The 17803-nt window shown below is 42.1% G+C and overlaps 1 protein-coding gene across 3 annotated transcripts in view; it reads right to left on the bottom strand.

Annotated features, from left to right (window-relative positions):
• Window positions 1-10380: 10380 nt before the first annotated feature.
• Window positions 10381-17803, bottom strand: part of TRAF5 (TNF receptor associated factor 5) — a 45930-nt gene continuing 38507 nt past the window's right edge. For all 3 annotated transcript variants that reach the window (XM_029228116.1, XM_029228115.1, XM_029228117.1), the window contains 3 exons: window positions 15237-15377; window positions 13695-13863; window positions 10381-13063 (listed from right to left, as the gene is read on the bottom strand). In XM_029228116.1, the coding sequence (XP_029083949.1) occupies window positions 12486-13063; window positions 13695-13863; window positions 15237-15377 (888 nt within the window). In that variant the 3' untranslated portion in view covers window positions 10381-12485. The remainder of the gene's footprint in view (window positions 13064-13694; window positions 13864-15236; window positions 15378-17803) is intronic.

Genomic DNA, 17803 nt, shown 5'->3' with positions numbered 1-17803 from the left:
TTTAGTATGATGTTAGCTCTAGGTCTTGTAGATGCCTTTTATCAGATTCCCTGTTACTCCTAGTTCACTGAGTTGTTTTGTTTTGTATTAAACATTGATATGAAGACAGTTACATCCCTTCTGAAACTTAATGTACACATTCCATTTGTTCGCTGTCTGTAAAAGTGCAAAATTTTTTAAGATGGAAAAGCATAGATAAATAGTGCCATCTCTTGGAGAGACTACCAAGACCACATCAAATGGTACTGTCCATTCTCACTCTTCACCATCTCTCTGCCATTTCAGCAATGTAGTTTCTTTGATGGGGAGCAAGCAAGACTGCTTGCTCACGAAGTCCAAATCAGGCCAGGCAAAGCTCAACTAGTCAGAGGCTCCAGTCACTGAGTCCTCTTATGAAGCAAGTCACACCAGCTGGTCCTCTGAGTCACAGATGGAGGACGTTTCTACAGCTATTAAAGAACCAATGACCTCTATCTGGGTAAGACTCTGGGGCTCAAAGTATGATTTTTCTCATCTTGGTTGAACTGAAAAAAATGTGTTTTTTTTTTTCTTAAGGAATACAAGTGAACCTGTCAGGTTCATGGTGCTGAATTTTGTCAGTTGGTTTCTTGTTTTGTTTTGTCTTGCATCTATTAATAGGATCAAGTAGTTTTTCTTGTTTAGTCTATTAATGTGGTGGATTACACTAATTGATTTCAAATGTTGAGCAAGCCTTGAACTCCTGGGATAAATGACACTCAGTCAAAAGTATTTTTCTTTTTACATGTAGCTGAATTCAATTTGCTAATTTTTTTTTTGGAGGATTTTTGCATCTTTGCTCATGAGGGATATTGATTTGGTTTTCTTTTTGTGCTGTTTTTATCTGGTTTTGGTATCAGGTAATGCTGGCTTCATAAAATGAGTGGGGAAGTTTTCCTTCCTCTTCTATCTTCTGGAAATGCTTGTGTAAAATGGCTATTATTTTGTTCTTAAATGTTTGGTAAAACTTGCCAGTGAAACTATATGGATCTGGAGCTTCTTTTTTTTTTTTTTTTAAAGGTTTTTAAATACCAATTCAGTTTCTTTAATAGTTATAAAGCTATTCAGCCTGTCTATTTCTTCTTGAGTGAGTTTTGGTAGTTTTGATAGTGGTCCATTTCATCTGAGTTGTTGAATTTATGAGTATAGTGTTGTGTGTAGAATTCCCTTATTATGCTTTTTGGTGTCCATCATCAGTAGTGATATCTCCTCTTAGAGCACGTATGTTATAGGAATGACCTAATATAATAAAAAACTGAAGACAAAGTAGAGAAAGGATGTATCCGCAGCTGTACAGACCTCAAACCTTGTTATCATTGACTCTTTCCTGTCTTTACCCAATTCCATATCCAGTCAGATACCAACTCCTCTTGATTTGTCTTTGCCAATATTCCTTGCAATTTCCCCCATTCCCTTACTGCTTGGCACTGTCCTTAAATACCTCTGAATTACCTACATTATTCTACCTGCCACCTAACTAGTCTTACTGCCTTTCTCCACTTTAATTCACCCTTCATACTGCTGCCAGACTTATCTTCTTAAACCTCCAATGGTTCCACACTGCCTATAAGATAAACGCCCTCCACAGCTGGCTTAGCCTTGCCTTTTGAACTGCAGTTCATCTTATCTCCCTAAATCAGGGTTTTTTAACCCATAGGCTTTGGAGGGAAGAGGTGGGTCATGAATCTCCTAAAAATTGAGTATAAAACGATGTATAAATGTGCAATTTATTTCCAGAGCAAGGTCTACAGCCCTTATCAGATGTTCAGAGTGCTAAGAGAAATCTTCAAACTAATCCCCATCTCTACTATAATGTATCAAGAACACACTATATAGCCTCTCCAACGGTTCCCACTTCAGTACAAAGTGAACAATCATTTCTGAATTTAGATTCACACACTTTTAATAATCTCCCCTAACCATAACATTTTACAGATAAGGAAACAAGTCTAGCACTTAAACTCTTTTGTCCAAAGTTACTTCTGTAGAATTTGCTTTCTGTGCAAATGATTTAGTGTTTACCTGCTATTTTCTTGGACTTTTTATGAATAAATGTCATATGTCTCCTTGAGGTCAGGAACTAAACCTCAGAGCTCTTTGAAACTGCAATTATCTTTATTATCTTACAAAAACTAGCTGCTCAAATGTTTGCTGAGAACAGTGGTCATGACAATGACAGTCATACTGAGGCAGGGGAGAAAGGCTGATTAATGAGTACATACTGGGTTAAGAGTACATTTCTAAGTAAGGAGGCATAAGCACACACTGGGGATGCAAAATATTACTAAACTCAGAGCTTACATGCCTGATAAAATGGAACACTCAAGGGTCTGAGTGAGAAGAAGCTCTGAAAAAGTTCTTAGAGGTCAAATTTCCATAAATTGGGATCTTCTAGACCAGGGGTCCCCAAACCAGTACTGGTCCGTGGCCTGTTAGGAACCAGGCCGCACGGCAGGAAGTGAGCAGCAGAGGGCAAAGAAGCTTAATCTGTATTTACAGCCGCTCCCCATCGCTCGCATTACCACCTGAGCTCCGCCTCCTGTCAGGTCAGCAGGGCATTAGATTCTCATAGGAGCGCGAACCCTACTGTGAACTGCGCACGCAAGGAATCTAGGTTGCACGCTCTTTATGAGAATCTAATGCCTGAAGAGCTGAGGTGGAGCTGAGGCCGTCCCATCACCCCCAGATGGGACCTCTAGTTGCAGGAAAACAAGCTCAGGGCTCCCACTGATTCTGCATTATGATGAGTTGTACAATTATTTCATTATATATTACAATATAACAATAATAAAAATAAAGTGCACAGTAAATGTAATGCGCTTGAATCATCCCGAAACCATCCCCCACCCCATCCCCGGTCCTTGGAAAAACTGTCTTCCACAAAACCGGTCCCTGGTGCCAAAAAGGTTGGGGTCCACTGTTCTAGACAGCATTCAGAAAAAAAATTCCTCAGGAGAAGAAACGAAAAGGGGGATGCAAAGGATTGGGGAAAGATGAAGGGGTGACTGCACCAGCTTTGGAGCGAGCTACAAAATGGATTCAACTTTCAACTCCATCCCACGCAAACTACGTCACCTCCAGCAAATTAACTTTTCTGTGCCTCAGTTTCCTCATTTGTATCTACTTAAGGATTGTTGCGATGATTAAATAAAAGAATGCGTGTCATGTACGTCAGGGTCCTACTCTTAGCGCATTCTTTCCTTAACTGCTGCAATTATTTAATGAGAAAAGGGTTTTTAGAGGGAAAGAGGGGCGCCGCGCTGAGAGGGCTGGTCCTTGGTAACAGATTTTCGTTAGAAGATGAAATATTTTGAAGCAGAAAGTAAGTGTATATCCCCGAGGCAGGTGGGGAAGAAGTGATGGTGGGAGCATTACCATGGTGTGTAACTGCGGGGCCGTCACTATGGCAGGACGAGAAAGGGCTGAGACGAATGTCAGACCAAGAACACACCCCCCGGTGTACAGGTGAGAGGTCAGCGCCCGTTTAAGATCAACGAAGCGTTCATGAGAAAGGACACATCTTCTGGGGAAACCTCGAGCGCTGGGAGTGGTAGCGGACAGAACTGGAGTCACCCGGACGCCAGGGAGGGACTTCATAGGGGGGTTAGGGGAAGAAAATGCCGGCGCGGCCTCTTTCTAGCCGCAGCTCCGACTGGGACCGTCACTTACTGGAAACTGCGAGGGAAACGACCTTTCTGGGCGGGCTCAGCAGCCCCGGCCCGCAGGTGCTGAGGAACCAGGTCGGCCAGCGCCGCGGAGCCAGACGCCCGTCCCCGCCCTGATTCTCCAAGTGCGGCCTGCGGCGCCTCGGGGCGCGGACGCGTCAGCCGACCGGAAACGCCCGGGCCGCGACACGAGGTGGGCGGAGCCGACGTGGCTCTTCCGGCCGCGCGGTTTTCTGCGGGGGATGCGGGTAGCCGGGTGGCCTCCAGTCACGGTTTGAGTCTTCGCTGAGCGCTTCCACACACGTCACGAACCTCAAACCAGGGCCAGATTCTGTAACAGATTGTCACCGAATGGCAGCGTTTTCCCGCAACTTGTTTGAGATTCCATTTCAAATTCGGTAATAGATGTCGCCAAATGGCAAAGTTTTCGGTAGACTGATTTGCCCAGATTTGATACTTGTGCAATATGGAGACTTACCATTGAGCAAGGTGGTTATTTCTCCGTCGATTCAAGTGTTCCTTTGTTATTCAGGCGAAGGCTTGCAGTTTTCTTGGTGTTTTGCAACATTTCCTTTTAGGTTTTTCCCTAGCGGTTTGGCTGCTGTTCTAGTTTGTTTGCTCTTCCTAGTGGACTATTATTATACCCCAGGATAATTTGTTTTTTTGGTATATTGATCTATGTGTTCACCTCGCTGAACCTTTGTATTTTTAAGAATTCTCTTGGATTTTGTAGGTGAGCATTTATGTGTAAATAACAATTTGGGCTTTTTCCTGGAATCCAGTACAGCGCTGTATAGTAGCCTCAAGTGTACTTTATTGTTTCCAGAAATTATTTGGATTGCATCCTACGTTTTGTTCATAATGTTTTCTAAAGGTTTGTGGTAGATACCTCTTTAAAAAATTAAGGCATTTGGTTCTTTTCCTAGATTGTCAAGTTGTTTGTTTCTTAAAATCAGAAATGGGTATTGAGAATTACCAAATACTTTCAGTATTAGTTTTAGAGATGATCATACAGCTTTTCTCCATTACTCTACAACAGTAGAACTACAGTAATAGATTTTCTAATGTTGAGCCATCCTTACAATCCTAGTATGTGTTCTTCCATTACATTGCTGGATGCAATTTGCTGTGTATTTAATTTAGGATTTTTGTTTCTATATTCATAAGTGAGATTGGCCTATGGTTTTCTTTAGTTGTCTAGTTTTGATATCAGTTTCTGCTAGGTCTCAAAATGAATCAGTCAGGTTAAGTTTTTATATGACCTGGAATAGACATAGCATGTGAATGATTTGTTACTTACATTTTGAAGAACTCATCTTTAAAGCCATCTGGAAATGGTGCCTTTTAAGGGATAAATTTTTCTTTTCCTGGAAAAGTATCCGTTACATCTACATTTTCAAATTTAGTATAAAATTGTCCGTGGTATTATTAACATTTTTTTGATCTCATATTGTTCTTAATTCATTCCTACATATTTTATTGGAGTCTTTTTTTTCTTCATCAGATTTATTGAACCAATTTTTGATTTTATTAATAACTTCTGTCTTAGAAGTTTTTTCTCTTTCATTAATGTATGCCTTCATTAAGTTCTTCCTTCTTATTTCTTTGGTTTATTCTGTTCTTTCTGTAGAATCTTGAGTTGAAAGCTTATTTTCTTTAAAATGTTTAATATGAAATATTACAAACATGTATAAAGTTACAGGGAATAATATAATGAACACTTATATACCAGCCACCTAACTACTGCGTTTTAGCATTTTTCCCATATTTGCTTCAGATTTTAGTATTACCTATTCAGTTAGAGCCCCCTGTGAACCCTTCTGCAATCTCATTCTCCCTTTCTTCTTCCCCAAAGGTAACTCCTTCCCTGGATGTGGTATCTGTCATTCTCATGAAAGCTTTTATACATGCTATATATAGCTATGTAAGTAACATATAGTATTGTCTCATGTGCTTTTTAAACCTAACATAAATGATAGCATTGTGTAACTTTGTTTTGTCACCAAAATTATACTTGTGAAAGTTATCCATGTTGATTCATGTAGTTCTAGTTTTTTCATCTTAAGTGCTGAATAGTATTCCATTGTATGACTATAAAGCAATTTATCCATTCTCCTTTTGCTAGTAATTTAATGATTACTGATTTTTGCCATTATGGTACGAGTTAATTCTTATACACATCTTATTGGGCACATGGCAAGAATTTTCGGTTATATGTCTGGAAATGGAGTTGCAAGGTGGAAGGGTTTGCACAATTCAGCTTTATTTGATATTGTCAAATTGTTCTCCGGAGCCGGTACCAATTTACCCTTCCACCAGCAATGTGGGAGAGTTTCCGTTGCTCCACATCCATGCTGTGCCTTGTTTGTTTGGGGTTCCTCCCGCCAACTTTTTCGCTATTATAGACAGTGCTGGCGGTAAACTCTCTTGTATGTGTTTTCTGGTACGCTTGTGCAAGAGTGTCTCTGAATATATACCTAGTAAAGGAGTTGTTTGCTTTGTTTTAGATTAATATGTAAAAGCATATACATGTGTCCCCCATATTTGAGGTATTTCCTCTTTTAATAGTAAAATTTCAGTCATTCTTATTTATGTTTAATAAATTTGGGTTTGGGTTTAATTCTAACTTGTTTTTTCTATGTATCATGCTTCCTGTTGTTGTCTTCTCTTTTCTGTCTTTGGTTTGATAAAGTTTCTTTTTCCAGTTTTTTTTCTCTAGTGGTTTGGAAGTTATACATTCGGTCTTTATTCCAGTGGTTACTCTTATTATATAGTAACTCAGTTAAATTATATTTTTATAGAAGCATGTAGAGTTAATCAGTACCCATATGAGGCAGTCTTGCATAGTAAGAGTGGAGCCTCTGAAGCCAGCCTGCCTGGATTCAGATCCTGGCTTTACCACTTATTAGCTGCATAACCTAGAGCTTATTACATAATCTCTGTGTGTCCACTGCCTCTCTGTAAACATGGATAAAACAGCATATACCCCATAAGATTGCTGCAAGGATTCGCATGTTTGTTTGTTTGTTTTTAAATTAATTTTTATTTTTGGCTGCAGTGGGTCTTCGTTGCTGCATGTGGGCTTTCTCTAGTTGCGGTGAGCAGGGGATACTCTTCATTGCAGTGCCTGGTCTTCTCATTGTGGTGGCTTCTCTTGTTGCGGAGCACAGGCTCTAGGTGTGCAGGCTTCAGTAGTTGTGGCACGTGGGCTCAGTAGTTGTGGTACGCGGGCTTAATTGCTCTGCGGAATGTGGGATCTTCCTGGACCAGGGCTCGAACCCATATCCCCTGCATTGGCAGGGGGATTCTTAACCACTGCGCCACCAGGGAAGCCCTCACGTGTTAATATACATTGGGTGTGTAGAATTCTTAGGACAGTGCCTAGCACATAATACATAGCTCTCTCCAATCACCAGTTTTTTTTCCATCTGTGAAATGGGCTTGTTACAAAGATTCAGTGCATTAGTGTTCATATACAATTCAGTTTAATACACTGAGCATCTTTTGAATTAGACATGCTTTTTGGCTTCGAGGAGTTTGTGATCTAGTAAGGACACAGACCTGTGAACAACTGCAGGATGGTGTAAACTTAATACTCTCCCCATGTCCTCTCTTGTCCCCTTCTTATCTATGCGCTACATAGAGCAGTTTTTTAGAACACGTCAGTCAGGTCATGCAATCCCCTGCCCACGTCAGGTCAACTTTCATTGCACTTCACATAAATCACAAACTCCTCAGCATGACTTCAGCACTAGATTCTGGGCCCTGCCTCCTCTTCTAACCTTATCTAGTGCCACTGTCCCCTCTTCTAATGGACTCCCACCACACTGGCCTATCTTCAGTTCCTTAAACCAATTCTTTTATTCCTCAGTGCACTCTGCCCCGAATTCTCATCCCACCTGCTTCTCCCACGGCTCACTTGTCTTTCAGGTCTCAGCTTGATTTAGTCAGGCTTAGTTACAAACAACACAGTGCACTCTAGCTGCTACAGGGGCTTTATTAATATAATGTTGCCCACAGAAGCTCCAGGAAGACCAGAGGCCAGATGCAGGTACAGCAAAGCCAGGTATGATACCCAAACACACTAGAGGCACTAGTGAAAATCCACCGCTGAGGCCACTTGACACCAAACCCGCAGCTTCTATAAACACAACCTACAGAAATAAGGACTGGGTTCCAGGAGCTCTGCCTGTGGTCTACTCACCACTGGGAAGTCAGAGTCTGGCACATTTCTTTCTTCATCTTGCAAATCTTCTTCCAACAAAAAGTTGAATCTTTCCAACTTCATCTTTCAAGTTGAAGTTTTGCATGACTGGGCCTGATTGGTGGGGCCTGGGCCACATCCCTGTGCCGCAAAGGAGGGCAAGGAGGCAAGTTTCCTCACAGGAAATGGCTCAGATTTTATAAGGGTGTTCAAAAGCGCCAAGCATCCAGGAAGCATGTCACATGAGCACCGAATATCATGTGACCTCAGCATAAAGACTTCCCCAACAACCCAAAGTATGTACATGTTCTCCCCACCTGGCACCATTACTCTTTCACTGTAGTCTGTCATTTTCTTCAAGGCATTGATCACAACTTATATTGTTATATACTTATTTGTAATCCTGGAGCCAGAGTCTAATGTCCACGTGGAGTTGTATTCTAGCAAGTGTAACTCAAACAACCAAAAATAATATAAACATGTATTTTAGTCTTTAACGTGGGTCTCTTGGAAGAATAAAAGCATCAAACAGGCTCCAGGTCACAATTGCCAACAGTTCCCATAGGAACTGTTCTTTTCTCTCTTCTTTGATTCTCCCCAATCCTTATGTGGATTGGTTTAGCTTGTCTTCATAAATTTTGCCCCTAGGGCTCTCCCTTCAAATGTTTTTTGCCTATTCTTCTACTTTGCATCACAGACATTCAGAATGGTCTGAGACATACATGTTTCTCAGGAGAAAGAAGTTAGGAGGCAAAGTCTATCAGAGGCAGCTGGGAACATGCGCACAGTGAGCATTTTGGTTCACCGCTGTAGTGCCCGCCAGATTATGCTTTATGAGGACAAGGACAGTATCTGTTCTATTTGTACCTAACGTAAAATCTGATAAAAATATAGTCAATTAACATTTGTTTTCTGGAAAAAAGAACAGTGCAGGAACTGAGTTACAGACAAGCAAGTATACAGCCCTGAGCAGGGGCTCTTGGCCTAGTGGAGGGCAGGGGTTGAGTGCAGGGGCTAGTTTGAGAAGGCATCCTGGAGGAGGTGAGGCCAAAGCAGAATCTTAAAGGGCAAGAATTCACCAGGCATAGGAGGTGAGGGTAGAGAAGAGTATTCTAGGTAAAAATGTACCACAAGCACTAATGTCAGAACGGTTTAGAATGCTACTGCTAAAAGCCAAGTAGGATTGTCAGGAGGTGAGGCTGGAGAGGCAGAAGCAGGCATGCAGGGCCTTGCCCACCACACCAAGGAGGCTGGGCTTTGTCCTGTGGGTGATGGAGCCACAGTGGGTGGGGTGAGGTGGAGAGTCACCCTCAGATTTTCTTTGTAGACATTACTGGGTGTCAGTGTGAGGTTGGATCTGAAAGAGGCAAAAGAAGAAAACAGGGAGAATAGTTGTGAAGCAAAACCTGTAGGCCAGCAAATAGGGCAGTAGTAGGCAGTAGGGATAAGAGGAGTAGGAATAGTTTTAAGAAATTATTTGGAGGTCCCGTTGGCATACTGGGTGGGTGACTGGATGGGGAAAGTGAGGGGGGATTCATAGTGTCCGGACTCTGGCTTGGATGCTGACGTCACTAACTGGGGTGGTATAAACGGGAGGAGTCACAGGCTGAGAGTGGTGGGGAGACTGGGAAGATCTCCAGTTCAGTTTTGGTGAAGTGTACTTGAAAGTGCCTGTGGGACTTCCATGCTTAGATGTTCAGCAGGTACTTGGATACAGGAGTCTGCAGCTTAAGGCAAAGGCCAGGGTCAAAGATACAGACAGAGGAGGGAGCAGCCTGGGGGAGATAATGAGTTCAAGAGTGCTGGGGGTGGTGCCCTGGGAGCGACTGCTATTCTCAGGGTGGCATTTGGCCCTGCTGACATTCAGTTCCCTTCCCACCTCCCTTGGTACTTCTCTAACCTCTGATCTCTTCTCCAAATGCTTTGCAGATTCCTATTCCTCCTCCCTAAAGTGTGGTGTTCCCAGGGGATTTCACCACCAGGTCCACTATTGTGCATCCATCAAAGCTTTATCTCCAGCCCAGAATTCTTATGTAAGATTAAGACCGATGTCTGCAACCACTTTCAAGAGAAAAGAGGTAGTTGCAGTGTGGACCGATTGTCCAAGGGCCATCACAAAGGGTTCGTGGCTCTGTGTCCCATTTCTGTGCACTCAAGACTGGCACTTGGAATTGACCCTGTGACTATTTCTTGTTTCTCTGAAATCATCACATCTGGAGACCAGAGGTTAGAATTCAGATCTGTTAAGGTGCATTAGTATGTACCCCACCTCCCCACCCTATTTGAATCCTGCACATACCTTTCTCAAGGTTGTTGACTCCCCTTTTATGCCTAGCGTATTGTTTTCTTTTCATCAGGAACTGAAATCAGATGAAAATGGAAATAAAAATTTAAATCTTACAGATACAGAATAAAAATAACCGTTCAGATCATTAAAAAGGAAAAATAAGTGTCCATGGCTCGACTTCCTTAAAACAAAATTCACAACTCTTATTTTGTGAGAAAGAAGTGCTTTTTATTTCAGAATACCTTGTTTTGTGTTCACTGTTTCAATGATGAAGGGACTCTGAACTCATAAGGCAAACCATGCCGTGACTTCCATTTTTTATGTAGAGAAGTTGGTTAAAGCACAAAATCAGTATTTTGATAAATTCGCTTTTTAAAATCTTTTTCACATCAAAGACTTAAAACTAGTTACAACAGTGTGATCTGTTCCTCAGGAACACAAGGATGACTTTGGACTTGATGAGAAACATTGAAAACAAGCACACAGCGCCACCTGCGTCCCGCTCTGGGGTCTAGAGAAACACTTCCTGAGTTTGTCTGAGGGAATGTGCTGACTGTCAGCTGTACCCCAGTTCACCAGCAGATTCAGGGTAGTTCTTTAGCAGATTTCTATTGTGAACCTAGGTCTTTGAATTTAACCCTTTGGGAAGATTTGTGCAGTATGAGTCTTTGGTATCTTGGAAATTTCACAGGAGAGATGAAGAAAGTTCCATTTATTCCAGAAGCCACTGGTGTAAATCATATGCTTCTGTGAGGTCAACTGATCAAGAGTTTCAAGGTGTGTGGTCATCACCCGAGTGAGCAGCTTGCCCTTGCACGCTCAAGGGAGCCAGCTGAGTGTCGGCCATGCTTGGTGGCATAACAAGAGTTAGGGCTCAGGAAAACTGGGTAGTTTTCTCGTTAAACTCAGGCTTATCAAGAGTCAGAAGGACGCAGGTAGACTTGTATTTACATTCCCAGACCCATACAGATAGATGTAGAAGAACACGATCATTTCTGTTCTTCACAAAGTACTCAGGACTTCGACAAGAAACATCACAAGTTTACATAAGTGCCCATTTTCATATCAATTTATGAATTCAAAATTCCTCTCAAAAAGAATAGGAGATACTGCTTTTAGCCATCAATTTCGGATGGGAATACGAACACACACAGGAAATTGTAATGGTGTTCTCCCTAGGTTTTAAATTCCTCTTATCCATTTTTGACATTTTCTCCATCATATACTAAATTCTGCCCATCCTCATATTAATTTACTATTCTTACCAAATACCTTTAAACTATTTGTATACATGTACATATATTTATTAAGTTGAATCTTATGAAACTCATAACATTTGATCATTTTGTTTGAAAATGTTTTTTTCATGTGCTTGAACCTAATAAAATCTGAACTTTAGCTGGATGGCTGTACCTCCTTATGTATAAACTATGCCGTGCTTTCTGCTTTACTTCAACAGGGAGAATGAAAATGCTTACTCTATTCACCACTTCTTATGCATCCTTGCAAAACTGTGCTTGCTGACTCCTGGTAAACTTCATGAAAATATTAAAGGTGTAGTAATTTCCACAAATACAGTATATAACCAGAAAAAGTCTGGTCCAAACCGGGCAGATTGAAGTACATTACCCATCTACCTAACTGGAATAGCCTACCCTAAAAGATAGTTTTTGCAGGCTTACGGTCAGGTCTAGAATCAAAAGGTCAAATATAAAATACCAAAGCATGGGGCTTCCCTGGTGGCGCAGTGGTTGAGAGTCCGCCTGCCGATGCAGGGGACACGGGTTCGTGCCCCGGTCTGGGAAGATCCCACATGCTGCGGAGTGGCTGGGCCCGTGAGCCATGGACACTGAGCCTGCGCGTCCGGAGCCTGTGCTCCGCAACGGGAGAGGCCACAGCAGTGAGAGGCCCGCGTACCGCACACACACACACAAAAAAATACCAAAGCATTTTCAACTGGAAATTCTACTTCTGTGTCCTCAACGACATTTAATATTATAGAGGGCCCATCCTGAGACCCCACACTAAGCACCAGTAAAAGAGGTATGCCCCACACCTTACCTTTAAGAAAATTAACATCTTTCAAGAGATATAAAAATATAAATAATGAGAAGATATTCTAAGTATTGTCAGTTTCAAACTGGGACAGAATAAAACGTAAAAAGAAGACAGCACTTGAGAAATCTCAAAATGACTTCAAACATTAAGGGCAAAGAGCCAAATACAAGTGTGTGTCGAGCCTACATTCAGTCACTACATTAACCAAAGGTTCTGGATTCAAGGAGTCCTTTTATCACCCCAGAAGCAGTGATTAGAGATCCTCCAGGTCAGTTAAATCCACAGCCACTTTCAAGAACAGGGTGTCATCTTTAATGTAGGTGTTCTTGGCATTCTCCAAAGTGGAATGAGCCACGAAGCGTGGACAGCCAGAGGCAATGTTCATCTCCCCATCGGGTCTTTTAAAGCTGCTGCTATTGGGGTCAGCCTTGAAGGTCTCCATAATGTGGTTCCTTTTGCCACTTTGGTCCAAAAGCATCAGGGTCACCCTCTGCCTGAATGGCCACTGCAACAGTGAGTCAAACTCCCCTCGCATCACCACAAAGTACAACGACAGGTGCGTCCCCTTCCCGGACCCGTCCCCATTCAGGTACGCTCTAGCGCAGAGCCTGTAGCCACACCGGCTGGTGTAGAAGGGCTGGCTGAAGATGGATACTGTGTGTCCGTCCAGCGCCTCCTTCTTCTTCAGCTTGTAGTCTGTGACCTTCCAGATGAGCTTTCCGTTATAGCAGGCACTTTCTAGCAGCTTAAATCGCTCTTCGTTTTTATTCAGCTGTGCTTTATGAATATTAATGTGGGCATCATGTTTGTTAGTCTCCCCTTCCAAAACAACTGCAAGGAAAAAAAGACTCTGAAGGCCTTAAAGTTGTCTTTAAAATTTGCCCAAAGAGGAATTTTGTTATCCGAAGAGAACCAAGAAAATTCTGACATCCCAAAGATGAACTGAATTCAATGTCCACCAATGGACAATTCCTATTAATAATATCAACTCCGTGATTCTTGTGTCTTGGCAAGATTGGCACCAAGAAAACCCAAATGCGTCCTCTTGATCTGAGGCTCACCAAAGTGTTGAGAAGATGCACTGTGTACTGAGCTAGCGGGCATCTGCATGGTAAGCCCCACTGCTTTCTAACTGGAAGGCTTTGAAACAGCCAAGCCTGTCTCTTTTTCTATACTTAAAACAATGTTCCCACCACATCTTTCCCCTTCTCATTTTTGTCTACTCTCCTTAAAAAACCATCACTCCCTGTTCTTGGAATTTCCTGGCCCATTTCCACCCCTTGCTTGTTCCAGCTCCCGCTCATGGCCCTTCATCATTTTTGCCTGAGTGGCCAGAACCTCATGCTGTTCTGTTTCACAAATACCAGATTCAGCCATTATTGATCCTGGACAGCTGCTTGTTTCATGAACGCATGTAGAAATAATGAATCACCAACAGATAAGTATAAAACATTAGACATACCTAATCTTTGATCATGGGTTTCTAGCAGGGTGATTTTCTGTTTCACTGTATCAATCGCTTCCACCAAAGGCCTCAGATCAAATTTACTTTGTTGCTGGTTAGCCATTTGTAATAACTGACGCACCTGAACTTCTAGCCAAGCGGACTTGTCAATGTGACTGGCAAGAACCTTTCAGTACAAAGTGGATCATCATGTCAAAAAAATTTGAGTAGTTCGTTAAGGTTATATCTTTCAACTCAAACATTTCACCTTTAGTTAATCAATTAATGAAATGAAAAATGCACAGTCCAGAAGAGAAAATTCAATGAGGATCTCAGAGAGATGAGTCACCTAATAGTTTCCTCCCCCTCCACAGCATCTCTGCTCCTGTTTCAAATCTTTGAACTGTTCTTCATCTGAGTTTTACTCCTCCCTTGGTGTCTCTCCTCTTGGTTCTCTACCCTATCTTTATATGTCTGTTCTCTCCTTGCCTTATCACTTCCTTCTCTTAGATGCTACTGTTCTGATTCACTCCTACTCTGCTAGAAGGCAGAGAATGCGCTGGAAGAAGGCCCACCTGTTCTGGCCTGAGCACTACAGGTGGTACAGAAGTGCCTGAGCTAAAGCCTGAACATTTGGTTGCTCTCTTTAGATGGAAGGGACTAAATAAAACTATATATTTCTCCTCCACTCTTAGCCTTAGTGCCTTCATCCTTGACTGGTTTTTGTGTTAGAAAGAGGTCAGAATTGAGATAATAACATATGATGGATTTCCTTTTTTCTACACACACACACATCCATATGGTATGCTGACAAATATGGAAATGATATGGCCTACATTTTCTGGGATAATCCAGATTTCAAAAAGATTGCCCATATCACATCTTGAAATATTTTCCACTGTAAATTTTATCATCACAATAAAGTCATTATTCTTTAGGAATTTGTTTATGGTTATTTAACATTCATGATGCACAAAGTAATTTTTGCTATGTTTTAGTGATGTTTAAAACATTTTCTTCCCAGGGGAATTAATAGTTTCACTTCGTTGACTACAAAATGCAGGACTACAGATGCTCCCAGGGAATCTGAAATCAAGTGACTAACATCAGCCCAACATTGATTACAGCCCTAATTGCCATAAATTATAGAAAAGTACTGTACCAGTGTAAACATGTACTAACATTGCTAAATGTACTGGGTTATGTAAAAGAGGACCTTTATTCTTAGGAAACACATACTGAAGTATGTAGGGGTAAAGGGCCATAAGATAGACAACTTACTCTCAAAGGGTTCAGAAAGAATACCCAAGGGGGGCGGGGTGTGTGTGACAGGGACAGGGTGGGGGAGTTTGGGACAAGAAGGAGGAGGGGGGGGGATGAATGAAGCAAATGGGACAAAATACTGACAATGAGTGAATCTGGATGCAGAATATACAGGTGTTCTTTGCACTATCTTATTCTTGCACATTTGAAATTATTTCCATTTAAAAATTAAAAGAAAAACCCTCACGGCTAGTTGAAGGCTAAATCTTGATTACGAATAGAAAGGCCATTTCTCACCTGTATATTTGAGAGGAAAGTTCCATTTTTGCCAAACAACTGTGCAAACTGCTTGAACTCCTTTTCGAATTTCTTTACGGTTTCTGCTAGCTGCTGGATTTTACTTTCTTTTTGTTCTAGGCTCTTATATAAGTCAGAAATCTAATAACAGGAATATGAATGAGGTCATTGAACTGTATGCACACAAGTTAAAATTTAAATATAGTTCTAGGAAAATATTGCAGGTTAAGTATTTCTAGGAAAGATATACACACATATATTTATAGAAAACATTTACAGGTAGATTACTATATAATTCTAAGAAATGTTCGCAGGTGCTTCTGAAAAAAAAATAATAAAGAAAAGAAAGATCCATAGATTCCTCAACAGCCTTTTCTGTATGTAACCCACTTTGATGGCTCATCTAATGCTAGTGACACCACTTGACTAAATTTGCTGAACTGGTTCTCCTCTTTCATTCAGCATGCACTTATTAAACAACCGCAGAGTCCCGATCGCCAGACCACATTAGATGCTGTATGCACAGCATCGATAGTAATAGCTGCAATTTGCTGAGTCTGTCAAACCCTTATATTCCTTAGCTCTTTTAATTCTCAAAGAATCCTATGTGTTGGGTATGACTATCAGTTTCACTTTACAGATAAGGAAACAGAGGCAGAGCGTTTAAGTAACCTGCCCAGCATACCGCTAGCAAGTGGTAGGCAAAACACACCACCTCTCAGAATTTACAATCAATTTGAGGGAAATAACCAAAAACCTTTGCGTGATCCTCAACAACTCTTCTCTTATCCCTACACCCACTTAATCAGCAATACCTGCCAACTTTAGCTCCTGACACACAACAAAACAACTCTTACATCCATTTCTCATTGCATCTCATCTTGTTTCAGCCTGCGTTATTTCTCACCTGGGCTGCTACGATAGCTTCCTAACAGATCGTACACTGTCCCTAACAAACACATACCCGAAAAGAAGCTCTATGGGAGCTGGACTGGCATGAGTCCCACTGTCCACTGGAACCTCAACAACTGGGCTGGTGCCTGGCACCAGTAGGTGCTTGATAAATGTTTGTTAAATAGATGAATGAATGAATGCTCCCCCTGTCTTTAGCCTTGTTTTCCTCCAAATCATACTCCATACTGTGACCAGAAGAATAATAAGTGATAAATCTGGGCTGGTCACCCCTCCTATTTAACCATCTCTAGTGGCCTTCCTTTACAGGCTGTACAGGGCCCTACAAAATCTGCCCCTGGCCACCTTTTCAGCCTCATGCCCATTCGCACACTACACACCTTCTGTTTCAGGCCCTGCTCTCAGTCACTTCCTCCTTCACCTAGAAGCGACCACTTTTTAAGCCTCACTCAAGGGCATATCCTCCCAGAAATACTTCCACACTAGTACCACCTACCTAGGCCACCTCTTAAGTTCCATGACATTCTGACCATACTCTAGAAGCATAACTTACCTTCATGACTCATTGCTTTTTTTTTGGTTAATTTGGTCATTTTTTTCTCCACTAAATTGCTGAGGCTACATTTCACTTATTTCCCGATCCCCAAAGCCCAGCACAGCGCCTGGCACACAGAGGGCATTTGACACATGTTTTATAAATGAATGCACAAGTGGCTGCAATAACCATCTGATCTCTGGCCCCCAAATCTTCTACTTATACCCCAAGAGCGGACTCCCACGTGTGCACCAGACATCCTTGACCAAAAGCAAACTCAGTGTCTCCTCTTGCCCCGTTCCCCTCACGTCTAACCTGTTCCTGTGTGCAGTGCCCATCTCAGTTAAAAACATTACTAAGTTCCCTGCCTTAACTACAGCATGTGACTCCAACCTGCAAAAGTCTCTCAATGCCCTCCCTCCATCCCCACTGACACAGCCTTGGTCAAGCCTTCACCTTCGGCATCACCACCACCCACTACCACCTCCAGTATCGCTTCCCCTAATACTGAACTGCTTATTGTTAGCCAGGCACTGTGCTAAGAGCGCACTTATATAATCCGACCCTCACTATGACCCCATTTTACAAATGAGAAAATTGTGGAAGACAGAGGTTAAGTAGCTTGCCCGAACTCCTATGTGCGGAGCCAGGTCTCGAACCCAGGCCTTTCTGGCTCCAGGGCCCTCACCCACCAATTGCCAGGCTCTACTGCCACACTGTCTAGTTTACTGCAGCATCCTTCTGCCTGGTCCCTCTGGCCTCATTCTCTTCTCTCCTTCTATCCATCTTCCATGCTACCACCAGCTGTCTTATTTTTAAAGCCAAACAATTAGCTGACCAAGTATCTTCCTATTTAAAAACGTCTTTTAGATCCTTATTACTGGCAAACATTAGTCCCAACTTTGGCCCTTAAATCCTTTCTGAAATAGAGCAGAATATGAATAAATTAAAAAATCACTGAATGTAAAATATTTGAAACTTCTTAGCTTACATGGAAGGCCAATGCAGTCTGGACCCAACACACCAGTCTTCAGCCTTTCCCCGTCTCACACCTGGATGTCTCTCTACCCCCAAACCCCATTTCCTTGGACCATCAGTCTCTCTCATGCCTCTCTGCCTT

Source organism: Monodon monoceros, unplaced genomic scaffold (genome assembly GCF_005190385.1).
Source record: "Monodon monoceros isolate NGI ecotype Baffin Bay Population unplaced genomic scaffold, NGI_Narwhal_1 Super_Scaffold_18, whole genome shotgun sequence".
Classification (NCBI taxonomy): domain Eukaryota; kingdom Metazoa; phylum Chordata; class Mammalia; order Artiodactyla; family Monodontidae; genus Monodon; species Monodon monoceros.
The sequence above is the reverse complement of the archived record's forward strand: the minus strand, read 5'-3'. Positions and strand labels throughout refer to the sequence as shown.